Here is a 20,326-nt window from a genome sequence, read left to right as displayed (position 1 = left end):
TTGTGCCACGTGTCACTTCTGAAAGAGGAATGGCTTCTACTTGAATTGTGTTGGGAGTAAACGTGAAGGATTGTAAATAAATACACGACAAGGCGAGATATTATTGTATCCTATTTACTCTTAAATATTTATTATTTAAATAAGTAATAAATAAGTGAAAAATAAGAGTTTTTTTCAGTTTACTTATCTACTTATTTATTCATGTTATCATTCTTTATGTTATCTTCTGACAAGGAATGCAAACATAACATAAGTAAACAGAAATAACAACCTCTTGTTGTCGTGTATTTGTTTACAATTCTTTAATTTTATTTCAGGCGAATTTTAATTCACTCTTTTGTTTTAATTCTATGCTCTACAATTTTTATCTCATGGTACTTTTTTATAAATCTAATAATATTAGTGTTGTTTTAAGTTTTTTGATGAAATATTTTTTGTTTCTTTTTTTTTGCAATTTTCTTCAAAACAAAGCGAAATAAAAACGAGCCAAGGACTTCTTTTCTTAGTTTATCGATTCCCCATACGCTCGTAAAGTTTTGATATTTGATTTCGGGACATCCTGTATACAAATAAAAAATTATCCCAAATTTGAATAATTTAATTAATCTCGCGCTCGAGTTTTGCATTGCAATGTTTTCCTTATTAATTCGTATTCTACAGTAATACACTCAACGAAGAGACACAATAATGACATATCAGTAATTAATTCGTGAAATATTTAAAAAATATATAATTAATACTTTCGTTATGTTATTTCAATGTTACTTTTCTTCTTATAGAGTAAACTAAAACAGAATCGCGTGCAACGTAAAATAATTCCGCAATTTAATTTACCAATATATAAGTACAATTAAATTAAATTAATTCGCGCGTGTTCGTGTACACATTCTTATACCAAACTAAAATATAACCCGCATTATCAGGAATATCATCTGACCGTGGCGGCCAACCGTGTTCAGTCCGCGCCGTAGCATAATTGCGAAAAAGGAATGTTCGGACAAGCTGCGGAATTGCGATGAGGCAAAATCGAGCTGTAACTCCAATTACCGTCGTTTCCGCGATGTAACACAAGCCGCGGGAGATGAGCGCGCGCGGGCATACATCGCATTCATTCACTCACACGCATAGAGAGAGATAGTCACGCACGAGCTCACCTGACTCTCCCCTGGTATTAGCATCGGGAACGGAGGATCTCCTTCGGTTGCTCCAGATCCTCTCTTCCACGGAGCCGCCGACGTTTCCGCCAGTCCCACCCCCGCTTCCGCCTCCGATCGAACCGCAACTCCTCACCCTGTCCAGCTGTTCCCTGGAGAAACTCTTCGGATTGAACAAAAGATCGCCGGCGCTGCGCCGCTTCGCGGCCAGGGCACTCGCACTAGCACTGCCACCACCACCACCACCACTACTAACGTCTCCGGAACACGCCAACAGGCTCAGTTTCGTCCTCGAGTCGGCGGCCATCAGCGCGGATTCGAAGCTACCGCGCCAGGAAAATCTCTCGTAGTCGCTGGCCTCTCGTTCCTCCCCTTCCTGACCGGTAGAGGCTGCCGGGTGGCTGTTGATCAACAGGAGCGGGTCGTGCGACTTCGATCTTGGCAGCTGCAGATGCACCGACGAAGGCGCGTTGGTGGAATCGGACGTTGAATCGTCGTCCTCGGTGGTGGACGTCGAGGATGGAGTCCGATGATGCTGAGAGTATCGTCGCCAGGTGGTGGAGTGATGATGGGCGGCTGGACCACCTTCCGAAACCTCGTGCATCAGCGCTACCAGTCGGCTGCCGATATGATGCATCACTTTGGCGATTAGAGGCGGGCTGCTGTGCGGAGTGGAATTGGCGTCCGAGCTCACGCCGTCACCGGCCATCTTCGTAAAGCTCTGCACCAGCTTTTGGTAGACGAACGCGGTATCCCTGCCCAAGCAGGGTGCGGTTTGTATCGTGGAACTCGATCGTGATCCCGATCCTTTCATCTGTTCCCTCTCCTTGTCCGATAATGTTGCGTCACCGCTGCTACCGCCGCTGCCGCCGCCACCGCCAGACGTGGTGTCGAATTTGCTGATGATCTGCTGGCAGCTCTGTGAGATCTGCTCCTGCAAAGCGGATCTACGTCCGCTGGCGGCGCCCTCGAGATCGGAGCTAGTGTAATCCGAACTGTCATAGGAATCCGACCACGTGTCCTCCGAGCTGAGATACTCGACAATCTCTCGCACCTGCTCGTCGCGTATTCCTGGGACAGTCTTCATCAATCGCGTCAGTTCGTTCTCGAAGTACACTAACTGCGGCGGTTTGGTGCGATTCTGAGCGTAAAGACGCGCCTTCGAGGCATAACCCGGAAGTCGCGGACTTGGTGCCGGCGAGACACCGCTGGAATTCGCGTTGCTGACGCTCTGTCCCGGAACTTGTCCGCTCGAATTGGCCACCATCGTCTTGAAGAACTGCCGCATCTTCGACATCATGAGATTCGTCTCTTCATCACTGGACCAGTTGTTAAAACTATCTTTGCGCGACAATGAAGCATTCGCCAGATGCGGAAGACTTGCATGATTCACTGGGTGTTTTGTCACGTTGTTTTTTTCCGTACCGTCCACACCTTCCTCAGCCGAACTCCGATTCGTGTTCTGAGAATGTTCCGAGACCTTGTTGAGCTGGCGATCCTTGCCGATTTCCTGATCAATCTCCATACCACTCGTTTGACTATCATCTGGCAGTTTTTGATGCTGAAGAAGATCATCACAGCTGCCAACAAATCCTGAGTCCCGCGACTGCTGTTTTGATCGCTGACTGTCGCTCGAATTAACTGCAACAGAATTTCTTGAAGAATCTATTTGTGAAGACGATGCTGCATTCAACGTGTTACTGCTATTGGTGAGAGTAGACGGCGAGGAAGACGAAGATAAAATAGATTCCGGCTGTGGAGTCTTTGCTCTGTCCGAGTCTTCGGAGTTCATCGCTTCGTTGTCGTTTTCCATTACAATCTCATTCATCAACGTCAGTTCTCTGCTGGGTTCCGGTGTCTTATTTCGATCGTCCGGAACGCGCGGGCTTTGAGTTCCCAGATTTCGCGGTTTCTTCTTTTTGCGCTTCACTGTATCAAACTGGCCGTCTGTGCCAAAAACGGCAGTCTGACCATCATCAGTGCCATCAGTCTCCGTCGAGGAACCTTCAGATTGAGTTTCTTGCGCGTCTTGATTGAGACTTAAATCCTGAAGAGAATTTTGCGAGCTCAAGTTCTGTGAGCTCTGCGTGAGTGCCAATAGGTTATCCAAAGAAGAACTGTGAGATCTACCTGTACCTCTTGCACGTACTAATTTTTTTCTTCTCTGCGCTTCCGGGCTAGGTCTACCTTCAGAATCACTACCTACTGAACCGTCGGAATCTCTTCTATCCTGATCGAAACCAAGGAATTCGGATAAATAATATTTCTCCAGTCTAGAAGAGTTGAGAAAACCATCGCTGGTATTTGATCTATCCTGATTTTGATTTATACCGTTACTTTCATCTTGTCCGAGCGATTCCAACCCTTCGGAATAAATCGACGAGGTCTCCGACAGGCTGTCGACCTCGCGCGAGCCCATGCTGGAATTGTTTCCTTCGCCTCCCAATCCGAAGAAAAAGTATTTCTCCAGCTCTGAAGCGGAAGGTGGTCTCGGCTTCTTCGAGGGGCTTCCTGCAGTCAGACTGGGTTCTGTTTCACTCTCCTCGCAAGATTCTTCGACGATGGTGTGCAAGGTAAAGTCGATCGCTTGCCTGCGATAGCCTCTGAGCTCCTCTTCGCGATCACCAAAGTTATTAGCTTCATCCTCGGAACTCTCTTCCGTGGCAGTAGTCGCGCCCTGCTCGTCTTCATCGTGCGACACTTCCTCCACCCAAGAATCATCGTCAGCCAGGCCTTCTTCAAGTATGATAACCCCGCCAGCGCTCGAATTCTCATCGCTAGACTGTGATGAAACGCGTGTTCGCGTATTCTCGCGACAATCCGACACCGAACGATCCTTGGACACGTCATCGACGCTCTCCTGTCGACAATTGTGTGACTTCGGCACGTTCTTCGACGCGGACACATCGTCGCTTTCACTGGCACTACCGACACTCAAACCACTATCCGCTTCGGGCTCAGCCGATTGATGACTTGTCGCAGTAATCGCGACCGGTGGTAATTTTTTCACCATTAACGGCTTACGCGAAGCGTTCTTGCGATGTAACTGCGGTTCGCTCGCCGCTTCTAGCGCCAGCTGAAAGTAACTGGCCAGACCTCCTTGACTTCCAACCGAATGGATCTCATCCGGTTGCAGCAGCGTTGTAGTGTCCGATGTGACGACGCTCACCGGCTGATATGAGGCTTCTTGGGTGATCATCACGAGGCTTCTATACTTATTACTGCTGCTACTGTTATTACTGTTATAAAAGTTACTACTGTTATTGTGCTGAGCTGGGTCTCTCGCAAGATCCTTGAACGATGCTTGACTGTCAGCTGGGAATCCATCCTCTTGCCGAGTGCACGGGCGTCGCTCGACTGAGCGAAACCGTGTCGCGTCCCCTTCCTCGGCGCTCTCACCGCCGCCGCTACCATCACCACCACCACCACCACTATCACTGTTACCATCACTATTTCCTCCCACCTGAACAATCTCGCCTCTCACCGGGCCGTCATGCGCAGTGTCCATCTTGCCGCCCGCGCCACCTTGCTCCTCCGCGTTCCTCGACATCTCCTGCATCCTGCTGGTGGTTATTGCATCGCCCACATCGACTTCTACCCGTTCCTCGCCTGTCGGTGCTATCGGGTCGTTGTCTTTTGCCCCGCCATCTTGACCACCGCGACGACACGTAACAGACCGATAGCCTTCGTCATCGTCTTCGTCGTCCTCATCGCCATCATGCTTTACATCGATCATCGACGAATTACTCAAAGCTCGCTCACCGATCGATTTCTCGGACTGATTTTTTTTCACGTCATTCTTCGTCATCGTCGGACTTTTTTTGCCATCGCGATTATCATGAAGACGCGAATCATTCTCTTTAATATCTCTTGTAGTATCTTCCGTGCTCTTCCTATCAGTTTGATATAGTAACTTGTCGTTGATCGCGGCAACCTCGTTGTTGTAATCAAATAACGATTCGGCTGGGGTCACCTCATATTCGTGAAGCTCATCGCTGCTAATCTCGCTGCCTGTAGTATTGCTCTCATTGCTGGTGCAACTGTCAGTTGACGTGTCGATAATGACATTGCCGTTCGAACAAATCGTCTCTGATAAAGGCTTCTTATCTCCTTGTTTCTCGCAATCGTTTGTTGCGATCAATCTCGTAATCTGGTCACTATCGTAAACTCGAGGTTTTTCTCGCTGATTGGCGTTGACGTCCTCGATGACAATTTCGGCGGGAACTTCGGAAATTTCAAGAGAATCCGGAACGATAGTTGGATCCCAGACATCGCTCGCAGGTGACTTCGGTTCGATCAGATTGTCTTGCGAAATCTCCTTCAACGTATCAACGATTTTCTCTTCCCCGTATATTTTTAAAATTGATTTCTCATCTGTTTTTAAGATGTCTACAGGTGGATCAATACTATCGGGATCGAGCATTCTAATGGATTTCAATTCGATTCGATTATCGGAACATTCGTTATCATCCGCTAGATATATCTCTTCAGGGATTGATCGACGCTGTAGTAGAAGAGGAAGTTGGTTATCATCGTTATCGATTGCATCCTTCCTGTTACGAATTTTTCGTTTATTGACCAAAGTAGCGACAGATTCCTCCAGTGACTTGTTTTCGTCTTCAGAGCGAGCGTTGTCGACGATGTGAGCCTTGGAATGTCTCTTGGATTCTTTCAATTCATTCTCGCTTACTTCCGACCTATTCTCCACAAAAACATCCTCATTTAGCAGCCTCACGTGTTGCAGTACTACCAGTTCCTCTTCAGGAATCGCGCTGACGCGTTTCAAGGTTACACCACCTTCCGCCGCGGAATCCGAATCATCCTCCGCGTTGTCTTCGATATCATTGTCGCTAGTGAGCGAATCGTCGTTCACCACGAACACCTTGGAGAACCTGTGCGAGCTAGAATCCTCCTCCAGATCGCTACTGTCCGCCGACGATCTCCCGGATGAGCTGCCCGAGTCCTCTCGCGAATGCTGATACATCCCCTGCGCGCTTCTCTCGAAGGACGATGATAAGGAATCCTCACAAGCAGCCCCTTCGTTTTCTTCTACCTCTTCCGTCTCTTCCTCATCCTTCTCGCGTTCCGCTTCAAAGTTCTTCGTCTCTTCCAATCTATTCTTCACGGAAGAAGCAGATTTTCCGATGCCCTTCTCCTCCCTTCTAATCTCTTCGGCTTTCGACATGATTTTCGCGTCATCTCTCACATCCTGGGAAGATTCGAGATTCGCCGATGGTATCGTCGCCGTCTCGGTTATCGGTCCGTATAGTCTCGGAGTCATCATCTGTTCCGGCGGATGGAAGGTACAGGTGGTAGGATCGAAGGTGCCGGTAAGTCGAGGATCCAGTCGCGCGCCATGTAAGGGCTGGTTGAAACGGGGATGCCAGGCGAACCAGGGCGCCGCCGGGTCGCCACGTAACCTCAGAGTTCCCGACTCGGCGTGGCCGTCGCCGCGGCTTATCATGGATGACGCGGCGGCCGCGAAGTCGCCGGTCCACAGGGCGGCCGGTACAGGCACCGGATACGGAACCGGAACCGGTATTGGCACCGGCACTGGGAGTACGTTCGCGCTTCGGGAACCGCCGCAAGCCTGGATAGAACGACAGGATGATAGCTCGCGACATATTATCTTAAAAGGCTTTCTATCTTTTTTCGATCAGTTTTCGAACTTTTTGTCATTCCAATTTTTATAGCATGTATGTGCAGAGAACTTATATTTTTTTTTTAATTTTTTAAATTTATAATAAATTTAAATAAAATAAATAAATTTCAATTTAAATAAAATTTATTTATAGTGAATAAATTTTTTTAATCTTGACATTTAATTTGCTTCGAAATTGATCTCTTTCCTAAATTCTTATTTTTTATGTTATCTTGCATATATTTCTCACATATTTTGTTTTTATTTTATTAAATAAATGACAAATTTATTTCTACATTTAATTAAAATAAATGAAGAGAAGAATTAAATTTAATGTAGAGAAAAATAAAAAGAAAATGCAAATAAAACATGATAATTTGAAAATATATTAATCTAAAATTAAAATCCTTTGTTTTCGTTAAATTTATTCTACTTATAAAAGCTGTCGTTAGAAATGGATTAACAATTTGAAAGACGACAATTCGCTAGCAAAGCAATTATCGATCAGCATAATCAGCATGAGGCCATGAGGCGTCGTTCGATATACGAGAGAGATTGCTAGTTCACTTAATTGACAAAGTGTGACCGTGAATTCCGCATAGCTGCCATGTGTGACTCTCTTCGCTAGTAGAACGTGAATGATTAATTTAAAAGCTGTAGCAATGTATTTGTCAAAACGGACGCGCAGCTAGCATTCAGTCGCGGTCACATGAGTTGTGTTCATATCCATGAAAATTCTTTTTATCGCGTTGTATTGTATATATGATATCCTACTCTTTAATTTATTTGTAAAATAATTTCGCAAATAAATATAGAAAAAATTTATTTAAAAATATTCTTGGCGTCAAGAAAGGTTGATAATATTTATACAAAAAATCAAATTTAATTAATTTAATCAATCAAATTAATTTAAGATAAGAGAAGCTTTTTGTGTAAAGTGCTAATAAAAATTGTAAATTGTCCAATAATTATGCTTCTAAAAGAATTGAAATAATAAATATATATATTGTTGCAAATCTACATGCAATAGATATCTGAATTTTCTTACGTTAGCCGAGAAAGAAAAAAAATCCAGTCAAAAAAATAGCCTTAATTTTCATTTTTAAATGTATATTTTATAAATAAAAAAAAATACAGTTGCGAAAAATTATGATCTCAATTTCTATATTTTTTTATTTGTATTTTATAAATATAAATTTGAAAATTAAAATTAAAATTGTGATTTTTCGATTATGTTGTTATTTCTTTTCTTCTTCAATTAAAAAAAAATTCGTTGAAAATTCAAATATACATCACATGTAAATTCATGCAACAATATGTATGTGTATTTATTACTTTAACTTTTTTACATAATATTATTACATACGATTTTTGCTAAATTCAATTAATCAATTCAGCACTTTAATCTATAATACACATATCATGTAATATCATATGATATAATTGTATGACAACAGAAAATAATTGTTTTTAAAAAAGTTAATTGTTTAAAAAAAAGTATGCAATTATTTGCAATATATTTTTCTATAACAATTATTTATTTTTTCTTTACACCATTTGATTGATTTTATTATTCTGTACATAAAAATATTACGACACAATTACAACACTAAATAATTTTCGAGATATTTTATACTAAAATATGTCAGATTAAGATACAAAATAATTCAAAAAATTCTTAATAAAAGATACTTTATTATAGAGTTTTGGAAAGCTCTCGACATAAGCTATAAAAATATGCAATAATAAAATAGGGGATTCCATTTAAGAAATTAAAGGTGTCCCTGACTTGACCTTAACGATGCCATTCAAGGTCAAACCAATGACACCATCTTATGTTCCCCTCAAAACCATACAATTTTTGTTCAAAACGTTTTTCTCTAAAATGCTTAGTTTTTGAAAGAAAAGGGGTGTACGGGTGGTCTAGGACACCCTATATAAATAATTAACTAATATTTATCTATTTATTAATATCTAAAAAATCTAAAAAATGAATTAATTAATCAACAGTTTGAGAATCACGCTCACCTGACAGGCGGCGGAGCCGCGTCCCGGACAGCAACTCCAAGCGTCCTGACCGACGTTGATGTCCGATGTGGTACCAGGAACGGTGACACTCGGCGTCGTTGGCAGCGGCAGGGTGCCGCTCTCGAAGTAGTCCCAGTCGCAGTCCTCGAGCGACTGCGCGTGATGATGATGATGATGGTGGCCAATGTTGCGCGGTAGCCCGTTCAGGTAGGACGAGCTCGAGCAACTGCTGTCGGCGTCGTCCTCCTCGCGGCCCGACGATGAATCCGAGCTGATGAACACGAGACGTCTATAGTCGACTGCGGATGCCGCCGCCTGCTCCGGACCAGTCGATCCGGAATTGGGACTGCGTGGTCGATCCCCGCGTCCGATCAGGTTCAACGTCTGCAGGCTCTGCAGATCCTCGCTGGTGCAACAGGACGATCTCGCGTGCGATCTCCCGCGTCGTCGTGAACCTTTTGCAACAATCGTTAACGGTTCACTCAACAACGGGTCGTCTATCCCCGGGCTGATTCAGCGATAGTGCGAGATAAGATCGTGGAGACGGGAAGATAAGAGACGGAATTATTTGATAAAGCCGATTTATCAACATGCTGGTAGCTGCTTTATCGTTTCCATCGATTATCTCTACGAGTTTATAGCGTATGAAAATAATATAAGTCCGTAATTCATAAAAGATACCAATAAAATAGCAACCAAGTTGTCGATCGAGGAAATAAATATTTATTCTATGCACACATGCAAGTATCATCGCGATAAAAAAAAAAATTGTTTTAAAATTCTGGAAAAATATATATTAGCTTGTTACGTGGATTTGCAAAAAATATAAGCAATAATTTCGAACTATTTTGCGTATGGCAATGCAGCAACTATAGGAATCTAATGAAGAGAAGCGTTAGTTCTGCGGATGAAGCTACAGTCATAATGTGTCTATAAAAAACCCCCTACGGGCTGAGAATGCTACTCTGCACTTTAATAGAGAGCATCCCTCGCGGTGCCTCGTTTACACCGCTGGAGACAAGCAGTGAACAAGTTACGGCGCAATTAGAAGCAAACGAACGTGCGCAAAAGTCTGCGCTAATGTTTCTACCAACTCGAGCAACTAACTCTTGAATGTTACGAGCGTGTACGTTTGCTCACGGCGCTAACGAACCGTTGGTTGAATTCTGAACTTTGATAATAACAGACCTACGCAACGATAACGCCCTGATTCGCAAACTTTCTCAATCGATTACACTAGTTAATTCATGGATAAGGAGCATTATTCTGTTTAAAATTATTTTACGATAGATTATATATATATATATATATATATATATATATATATAAAATATATAATATACTGTATATAATATATACTGTATATACTGTATATAAAGAGTATATAATATACTGAATATATAATATATTGTATATAATATACATCTATATTTTGCATTTAAATATGAATAACAACATAATTTAATAAAAATAAAATAAATAAAATATAACTAAATAAAATTTTAATATAAAATTACAAAATAAATAAGTAAATATATATATATATATATATATATATATATATATATATATATTTATTTTATAATAATAATTTATTTTAAAATAAATATAAATATATACTAATTTTTAATTATTTATTTTATAAGTTTATATGACACTAAGATTTTGTTTAATTTTATTTTTATTAAATTGTAATGTTATTTAGATCTAAATGCAAAGTATCGGCAATTTAATTTGCCTAAATCTTAGAGAAATATTCTTTTTCTTTTTCGCAATTTATTTTAATTAAAAATTTAATTAAAAATTTGCTTAATTTGTTTTAATTAAAAAGAGAAGCGCAATGCATTTTTTTGAAGCATAAAAGAAATAAACTACACCTAACTAAATAAATGGTATACTAATAGTAATGACGATACGAAAGTGGTATGGTAATGAACAACGTAATGCATCGCGCGCTCGCGACGCTCTTTGGTATTGACTTTGTTACACCATTCACACAAACACACACGTGCGTCAGAGGTACACGGAGGAGGATTAAATTTATATCTATTGTGCGCCCCGAAACAATGCACTTTTATTGCGACGGAACGGCGGCGTCTAAATCTCTACTTGGTCACGTTACATCGCCTTGATTCTGCCTCATCTTCTTTTTCTATTATGCAAAACTCTCTCTCTCTCTCCCTCTCTCTCTCTCTCTCTCTCTCTCTCGTTCTCTTTCAATGCTTTCTTTCCGATTATCGGGAAAGAAAAGGAATGAATCGTTTCTTCCCTATTCTTCTCCGTAGAAGAATTTTACGCTGGAATCAGAAACTAAAATTATATTCATTAATTTTTATCATTAATTAATAAAAGAGAGAAACTAATAATCTTTTCAAGTCATTTCTTTCTCGAGGCCACGCTATTAAAATTCTCGCTCGTCCCGTGCGCCCAGGTTACTTTTATAATTGATAAGGCGATAAGAAGAAAACTGGGACGCGGATCGGGTGTCGTCAGGTGTCGTCAGGTGGCGGCTCGTCGTGAATGGCGCATGCAAAAGGGGCACGGAAGAGGGCAGAATCGGGGGGGAGGGGAGTCGCTCTCCGTTGGCGCGCTTTATGCCCGCTTTTTACGCGCCGCTGATTTACCTGGTCAATGGCACGAGGGCGGCCCGTCGTCTCTCCCTCGTTCGCGTATGTTTCCGCGGCTCTCCTTTGTCCCCTCCCCTCCCCTCCCCGTCTCCCTCTCCCACCGTGCGCGCCGTTATCACTAACCGGGTCTTCTTGACTATTCTAGTGAATGCTGATGCTCATGAAAAAGAGAGAGAGAGAGGGAGGGGGGGGAGGGAGGAGAGAGAGAGAGAGAGAGAGAGAGACAAGAAAAGGAAAGGAGAGATGGACTCCCCGGGAATAAAAGAGAGATCGTCAAATCTCAATAGAACGCGTTTAAAATGAGATTAGCGGAAATCAGTGGAATCTGGGTCGGATTTAGCGATGTTAAGAATCGAAAGATTTGAGAGAACGAGGTAAATTCATGATTTTTGAGAATTGACTTTTTCAAGCAATCCAATACCTCATGCTAATGAATTATTTTACATATCTCTGCGATTATACTTATTAGTCGCGATTGATTTATTGATATTTTTGTTGCCAATATTTTTGCGAATAGCATGCGATCTTAGAAGAAAGGTATCAAATAATTAATGTCATATATCTTTCTAATTTGATATTGCGAATATGTAAACAACTATACACGCTTACTTCTGTATGAAATACATTAATTTATATATTCTATTCTATTTTTCCTCATACCTGAATGTATCAAAATTGTTTCAAATTCTGTATTTTAATCATTGAGAATTCCGAATTATTGCTTCTTTAATTTCATCTGATTCATAGATATCGCGATAGAAAATGTGTTCACACATTAATTCAAATCATTGCTTAAAATACTTGAGATTTCAAAACATAAAGTGTTCTTAATTTCTTAGTTTCTTAAATATATAGGAATGCAGATGAGAGTCGTATAAATTATTTGGAAAATGTCTCTGTTAATCTCTTTTTAAGATCTTAATAATTAAGGAAAACTGTCAAATAATAAAAAATCAGGAATAAAGATAAATTTATCAAAGCGTCAGATTTAAGTCCCTGCGTATGAAAATAAAATCTCTCGCAAAAACTCGAAGCAAAACGTGATAGTGCAACAAACAGATCGGCATCAAATTCATCACAGAAAATGTCTGAAAATCTCCTGCATTCTCGCGAAAACTTCGCGAAATGTCACATGTATCTATCGATGTCTGATAATATTTCACATTTCCTGTCAACGTTTCGAAATAACGACGCCGGGGCGATGCTTGAGTAAACAACGATAGCGTCGTTGTAGGTTTTACCTCGGATTTTCATCAACCTTAGCTTTTTCATCGTCCTTGACGTGACGATGATTCAATTGTTATCGCACGTGCAAAGACATATACACACACATTACATTCGTAAATAACTACACACACATACACAATCACGCCTTTTGTATTTCTCTCCTTCTCAGAAATATTTTTCGCAAAAAAACTGAAAATAATTCACATAAAAAAAAAATTTTTCAAAAAAAAAAATTCTCATCTCTTTTAATATAACTGATCTCCTTTGTAGACTACAAACGCGTCAAAGATATTCCCGAAGAGATCGAGGTCGCAAATCACACAAGAAGCTTTTTGATAACGTCCTTATTTGATGAGAAAACACTTTATGAGAAAACCTCCTTTTTTTAGCCTAATTTTCTCCAATATATTCAGAAGGAAATTCACTTACACTCGTTAATAAAGATGTATATATACCTGCTCGATTTTTTATATCGAGCTAAATTTTTGCCGCAAAAATTTTCTCACAAAAGACAGTTGACGGGATTGAGATTTTCCTTCGACTTAAGTTTCTCGTTCGCGAAATAAAGACGACTTCGGTCGCCACGGCAAGGCGAAGAAGGCAAAGTGAGCGATTCGCGTGGGCTACCGCCGCTAAACTGAGAGCGTATGCGCCGAGGGGGCACACACCTGAGTCCCCCCCGCGCGCGACGTCGGTCACTACCTTACTACCTGTGGTGCCTATAGTATACCTTGGCGCTATAGTGCATCGCGCCAGTGCTATACTGGGTGATCTGTCTCTCTAACGTGTCCCTTTCCGCCGTTCTTTTAACCCTATTGCAACATTTTCTCTAGAAAAATTCCAATTTGTTTAATGATTGACCTAAACAACGAGAACATCTCCAAGACATATATTTGAAAAGTCCGAAAACACGACAGTCATATGATATACGCGCAATTTTGTGAAGCAGTTTATAAAGATTGATTGATTTATTTACGTCATACGACACGATAAACGAAGTATTCAAAAATTGATTTTTATTGTAAAATTTGGCATGTATTAGCTTAATGTGAAATAAAAAAAAATTTAGATCTGAAGATGACGTCTATTTTGGATCCATCAGAAGTTAAAGACAAACTGAGAAAAAAATGTTTTAAACATTATATCAAAAATCATAAGATAAAAAGAAATTTTATATATATTTTAATATATTTAAATATATTTTAGAATGTCAATTCCTTCTCTCTTTTTTCTAACAGTTTATTATTTTATTTTATTTTATTTTATTCTATTTTCTTTTCTTTTCTTTTCTTTTATTTTATTTTTCTTTTATTTTATTATTTTTATTTTACTTTTATTTTTGATATTCGACAAAATAGGCCGCATTTAATCTTTAGGGAAGTTAAATGTCTCAAAAGAGAAAATTATAGAAGTTTTAATATTTCTGTTCATAAACTGTTAATTATTCACGTTATTAAGCAAAATATCAACAAAATATTCGTTTTGATTAATCCCGGATATCGTGTTGTCTCCATCTCTTTTTTTATGTTCATTTCAAGTTTAATGTGAATGTAAATACATTTACATATTAAAAAAATAATTTATTTTATTTATATTTTATCAGACATACATATAACGCAAGTCAATCTTAAATTCATATTATATTTTTTTATTTTATTATTTATTTATTTATTCTTAATCCATGTCTTACAGCTTTGGATGACTTTCAGTTTTATATTTGTAATTTATTTTCATATTAGTGTGTCTTGTAGTGTTTATATTCACTCTTAAATTCATCATATTTTCTCTTCTCTTTAACACTTTAATCAAAATTACGTGCAATCGTGCCCTTAAAAAAAGTTTCTTGAGATATGATTTATGTCAGATCGTGTAAGTCTTTTTTATAATTTGGCGCTTAATCGGCGATTAAGATATTTCGCAGACATCTCCGTGCTATTATTCCTGCGTCACCCCGTATATTCGCGGCACAGGTGAGCGGACTATAGAGCGTCAGCAGGGGGAACTCTTTACCCTATTATTCCTATGCTGTTCCCCTGGGCCCGGCTTCGCTTCGCCTCACCTGCTGCTTCTTTTCCCGCCACGTACAGATGATTCCGCGCCAAAAGGCTCGGAATCATCTGAGAATAGATAATAGAGATAAGAAAAAAGGGATAAAATTTTCATTCGAAATCTTTGAGACTTCGACCAGAAAGGAATTATTTTTGGAAATAAACCGCGGTGACAGGCTGTTGCAAATCTCAACGACGCGGAGGATTATGGCTGTAAGTAAGCCTATTTGAAGTACAGGATAGAAAATTTAAAGTACTAATTTACTACAGTGTGCTCTTTTTCTACCTACATTTTCTACAATTTTTTTTAAAGGATTACCTTCTTCTCTATTTCTTCCTTTATTTTGGAAAAATATTTTTCATGATGAAAATAATTTTGTTATATATAAATGTAGAAAAATATCTCCTTCTGATATTGGATTTGTTAATCACTTTTAGTCCATAGCAAGTACAATATTACGACAATCCCGGTATAGAAAATGAGAAAGTACAATGATAACAGAAATGTCATTGACAGCTGGACTATTCTTTGCAGCTCCATGTTTGTGAATACACACACTTATTTTCTCTCTCTCTCTCTCTCTCTCTCTCTCTCTCTCTCTCTCTCTCTTTCACTCTCTTTCTCTGTGCAAATTAACAAAGAAAAAGAATTATTCGATTATTTTATTTTATAATAAAACAAAAATAAATAATAAGTAAAATACATTTTAGTTCGATGAAAATTCCGCGCATTCTGAAGTCTGCGATCACGTTTCAACGAAGCAGAAATATAAAAAAAAAGAAACAGTTATGAATTTGATGGAATGTGAAAGGAACGCTTAAGAAGTGCATAAAATAATGTAATCATTGTTAGTTTTCGTGATTTAAACACATTAATTTCGTGATATCGAGAAACGATCGTAAATCGAACATCTCGCGGACCGATTATTTTATTACAAAATAAAATTTTCATCGAACCAAAATGTCGCTCGATTATTTTCGAAATTACCGATTATTTTATAATACCTTCCAGCAAAACTTTTTTAACATAAACAATGAAAACTACGTTTAAATACGTTTCGGCTGTATTCTATTAATTACTTCTCTTTCGTCACCATCAGCTGGGTCTGACAATTGAGATATAATTTTAGGAGTTACTGCATTTCGCACTTTCATTCAGATACGATTTTACCCTCGAATCCAACACCAGGCCGGAAACGGGTTTATCGTTTCGCCATTCGAGTTCGCGTTTTTTTTAAATTTTTGACAACGTCCCGCATGGCTCTCTCGGACAATACTGACTGCCTTCGAACCAGAAAATTTGCCAGGGGCTTCGATAATCGATGAGCTTATCGTTACGGGTAGCCACATGGCACTCTTCATATATGCATGTACGTCATGCTAAATGTGCACGACAAATTATTGATAATAAATACACAAACGAAACAAAAGAAGCTACTAACGTTAACAAACTTAAATAAACACGCAGAATTTTTACCACGATAATTTATATATATATATATATATATATATATATATATATATATATATATATATGTAGTAATCCAACTAGTACTTTAATTAATTAACTAAATATCTAAGATGCTGAAGTTACAAGGATTGCAAAGCGCAAAGCTTCTTTCTTAAGAAATACTATAGGAAAGCAGATGAGAATTTCGTATAAATTGCAGGAGTTGAAGTTACAAGAATTATAAAGAAAGTTTCTGATAACTCCTCGGCAAAGAAATTTTGTGTTTTCATAGTTGATTACGAACGATTATAAAAGTCAATAAGAATGAAAAGATATGTTAGGAATTTAATTGGGACTTGCATGAGCATGCGATTATACGCGGACGAGCAATCGCGAAAGCGAAACGAAACTTGTTATTGTACATTAATTGCATCGTTTGTAATTATTAATTAGGCTTAATTATGCGGTTATTAAAGATATAAGAATAAATGAGAGAAAACAAACACTGAACCAAGATTCCTTCGATCATAAATACTCTGTTCTTTCAATTGAAAGAGGGAGAGAATGAAATTTCGATTGTATGATTGGAGAAGTTTGGAAATTTAAAAAAATTTAATTTTTTTTTCTTTCGTTCTCAATCGCTATCATAAACACACAATTGAATAATTTGTTTTAAATTTAATAGGTATTACATGTCCCAAACGATTCACACAAATTTTTATTTTAATATGGATATGATGATATTAATACTATGTTGACATTTCAACAGAAAATAAATGCAAACTTCAAAGTAATTTGACATAAATTTTGTGTAAAAAAAATCAACATATTTTTAATGATAAAATTAATTTAGAAAATGTTATTGATGATCTGTAGTCAATCTCACTCCTTTCATAGAATAAAATCAACATTTTTTTCTGTTTAAATTTTAACAGAAATTAAATCCTGTCACTGATAATACAAAATATATCTATTGTGTAAAATTAAAAAAGGATGCACATTTATTTTTACACTTTTTTCATTTGTTTTAAATTTTATAATTTAACACTTCAGTTCAATTAACACAGCAGCAATATATTAAATTAACGCATAAATGTGTTAAACACAAAAATTTTAACCGGCATATTCTTTAACAAGAAAACACAAATTTTCCAACAATGCATCGTAATTCTAATTACCTTGAGCGTCGAACTGCCTTCTTCGTCGCAGCATTGTTCTTCCCTGGGAAGGAAGCGGGCCTGTCCTATCGTGGCCATCCTCGCCGATCTCATCCTCACCTGCACTTGTCGCACTGTCGCGTTGCACCATCTCGTCTCCGCCGATCGTTGACGAAATCGCGCCGCTGCCGGTACCCCCGAAAAACTTCACCTTCCTGGCCAGCTCCACGTAACCGTGCAGGCCGGTCTCGCTTAATCTATGAGAAGAGAACAGAAAACAAAGTTATATCTAATTTCTTCTAAATTTTTGTATCTTGAAAAAATAATTTTTTTTCATAATTTAATATAATGTTTTATGTTTAAAGAAAATCGTTAAAAAATTGAGTTGTCCGTTTTTCGTAAACAAATTAAAAGAAACGCAGGCGAGTGCGTTTTCTTGTAATGTTGAAAGGCATTTAATTTTATCGAATCTTTTTAAGATCGCCTCACCTGACACTTTCGCTACCGCTGCTCTCATATCTGGTGCTACTATTGGATTCTCTTCTAGTTCTCGTAATCGTGTCACGTATTCTTTGGGAGGCGGAACAGGAGTCTCCTCCGGTTTTACGTGGCAATGCAGGAGTGGGCTCGCTCTCGCTCTCCCGAGGACTGTACCTCGATGATCTCGTGCTCAGTGGACTGGCTTCCGGCGACAAATGCTGTCAATGAAAACAAATTTAAAATTTTAAATTTAAAATTTAATTAAAAACTATTCTTTATAAATATATAAAATAAATATAATGATATAAAATATAAAATAATATAAAATATAAACTATAATATAATATAATATAAAATATAAAATAAAATAAATAGAATCAAAAACTATTCTTTACAATATATAAAATAAATATGATAATATAATGTACATATATATATATATATATATATATATATATATATATATATATATGTAGAGAAAGAGAAAGTATATAAATAAATATAATAATATATAAATAAAACTTTGCAATTTTTTATATTAATTTAATTTATATATCTTTAAAAGGACGTGCTAAATTTCAATTTAATAAAAAACTTACGCTTGAACAACGCTTATTTGGGGTGTCGTCGGTGTCATCTGGATTCGAGAATTCTTCTTTGGAGAATTTTCGCCGCACCTATTTAGTATACAAACAATATGTGCGTGACAATATCGTGCTTAGACTCGGGATATTATAAGCAACGCGATTCGGTCATGAATAATAAATAAATAGCAAAGTTAAGCGTGCGTGACAGAGCCTTCTTTCTTTTGACAAATGATAATTTATAAATATATTTGTAGACGAATAAGATCGCAATTCTTTATAAAATTGTTATTTGTTATTATTTTGTCATTTCTGAAATAGATATAAAATAATAACAATAATTTTAAAATTTTTCTTTTATATTTTTCCTTTTATATTTTTTTTTTCTTTTATATGTCTGAAATAATTTCTTGTCATATAAGAATAAAATTATGTAGAAAAATTAATATGTATGTAAAGATTTTGAAAAAAATAATTAAGAAGAAATTTTCAATAAAACTCATGTAGTAAAACAAAATCTTCAATATATCTCGATAAAATAAATATTTTCATAAGAATTGAGATTTTGCAATATAATTTTTAAATTTAAATAATTTTCATTTTATATTTTATCTTACGAAAAATATCAACTATGGATTTTTATCAGATAATCATCTTTTATCTCGATTGAATTATTGTTGTAGAAACGATGAATACCATAATATATGCTTAAGAGAAAAGGCTCTCACGTTTCGCAAAGGATGCCGGTAACACCTCCATACACACATACGTACATAGATACACACACACACACACACATACATACGCCCACATAGCGATAAACAGTTCGCACAAGCATATTCACTGACCACTTGGAACTCGTCCGGTCTCTTTCCATAGCCAATCTCCAGCGGGCCCTTTCTTTCACCGATGACGTCACCGTCGCTGCCGACGTCCAACAATCGATCGGCGGTGTCTCTCATCTCCTCGTCATTGTTGTTTCGCTCCTTGTCATTCTCCGCGACGGGCTCGGCTGATTCTGGAGTTGCCAGCAAACGCTTCTCGCTTATGACTTCCTCGCCTATCGTATCCCGCTCTCGCATCCGCTCGTCCCGCACGCTGTCCTCCGCGACGATCACGTCGAGCATTCTCGCGTCTTGGTTCTTCCCATCAGCTCGCGAGTCTAGTATCACTTCGTGCTGCTCGATCGCGACTTCGACCGTCACCTCGTTCCTCGACGACAACTCCTCGATGTCGTTAACTCCTCGAGGATCGTTCTTGCCGTCCTCGCACCTCGTTCGGTTCTGTTCGATTCGGGCGACTCTCGATCTCGTTGCGTCGCCCACGCTCTCCGTTCTTTCTTGCCTGTCCTGCTGCTTACCTTTCGCGGATTCCTTGATCGGACTCGTGCCGTCTCTGCCCACGTCCTCGCGACTATTGTCGCGGCGAAAGATCCTTATGCCCGATTTGCCGGCCTCGTCCTTGCCGCCAGACACTGGTGAGACGACGAGCAACGAGGACTTAGTCTCCTCCTTTGGCCTGGATTTCGATGAATGACGGATGTCGTCTTTGCTGTCTTGCCGCTTCAATCGTTCCTCTTTGCTACGGGAGGGTAGCAATTTTGGGATCAAACTCGGTACGCTTATGTCCTCGCGACTGCGACGTAAATCATCGGTGCTTCCTCTATATCTACAAAATAATGATAAAGGTAAATTATTATCAAACTTAGTAGTAAATAATAATTAATTTAGATGTGTATTAATTAAAAATAGTCCATTTATTTTTCATTAATGAGTCTCTATTTCTATTGTAAATCGATTAAGTAGAGAAATGGCTTTCAAGGATAATTGATAACATTGCATAAAATAAATCGTAATATATGGGATTTACATTTATGGATAGATTCTTTTGTCAAATTCATTATTCGTAAAGGGAAGAGAGGAATTGTGTA

The 20,326-nt window shown here is 38.4% G+C and overlaps 1 protein-coding gene across 2 annotated transcripts in view; it reads right to left on the bottom strand.

Annotated features, from left to right (window-relative positions):
* The window catches only part of LOC126855955 (uncharacterized), a 60,459-nt gene that overhangs the window by 20,841 nt on the left and 19,292 nt on the right, over positions 1-20,326 (bottom strand). For both annotated transcript variants that reach the window (XM_050604071.1, XM_050604072.1), the window contains exons 5-10: positions 19,245-20,064; positions 18,412-18,489; positions 17,822-18,030; positions 17,354-17,589; positions 8,824-9,278; positions 1,155-6,744 (exon numbers count right to left, since the gene is read on the bottom strand). In XM_050604071.1, coding sequence (XP_050460028.1) covers positions 1,155-6,744; positions 8,824-9,278; positions 17,354-17,589; positions 17,822-18,030; positions 18,412-18,489; positions 19,245-20,064 — 7,388 coding nt within the window. The remainder of the gene's footprint in view (positions 1-1,154; positions 6,745-8,823; positions 9,279-17,353; positions 17,590-17,821; positions 18,031-18,411; positions 18,490-19,244; positions 20,065-20,326) is intronic.

The sequence above is a fragment of the Cataglyphis hispanica genome, chromosome 17 (assembly GCF_021464435.1).
Source record: "Cataglyphis hispanica isolate Lineage 1 chromosome 17, ULB_Chis1_1.0, whole genome shotgun sequence".
In the NCBI taxonomy this organism is placed as follows: domain Eukaryota; kingdom Metazoa; phylum Arthropoda; class Insecta; order Hymenoptera; family Formicidae; genus Cataglyphis; species Cataglyphis hispanica.
Note: the sequence above shows the minus strand (reverse complement) of the source record. Positions and strands in the feature narration are given on the sequence as shown.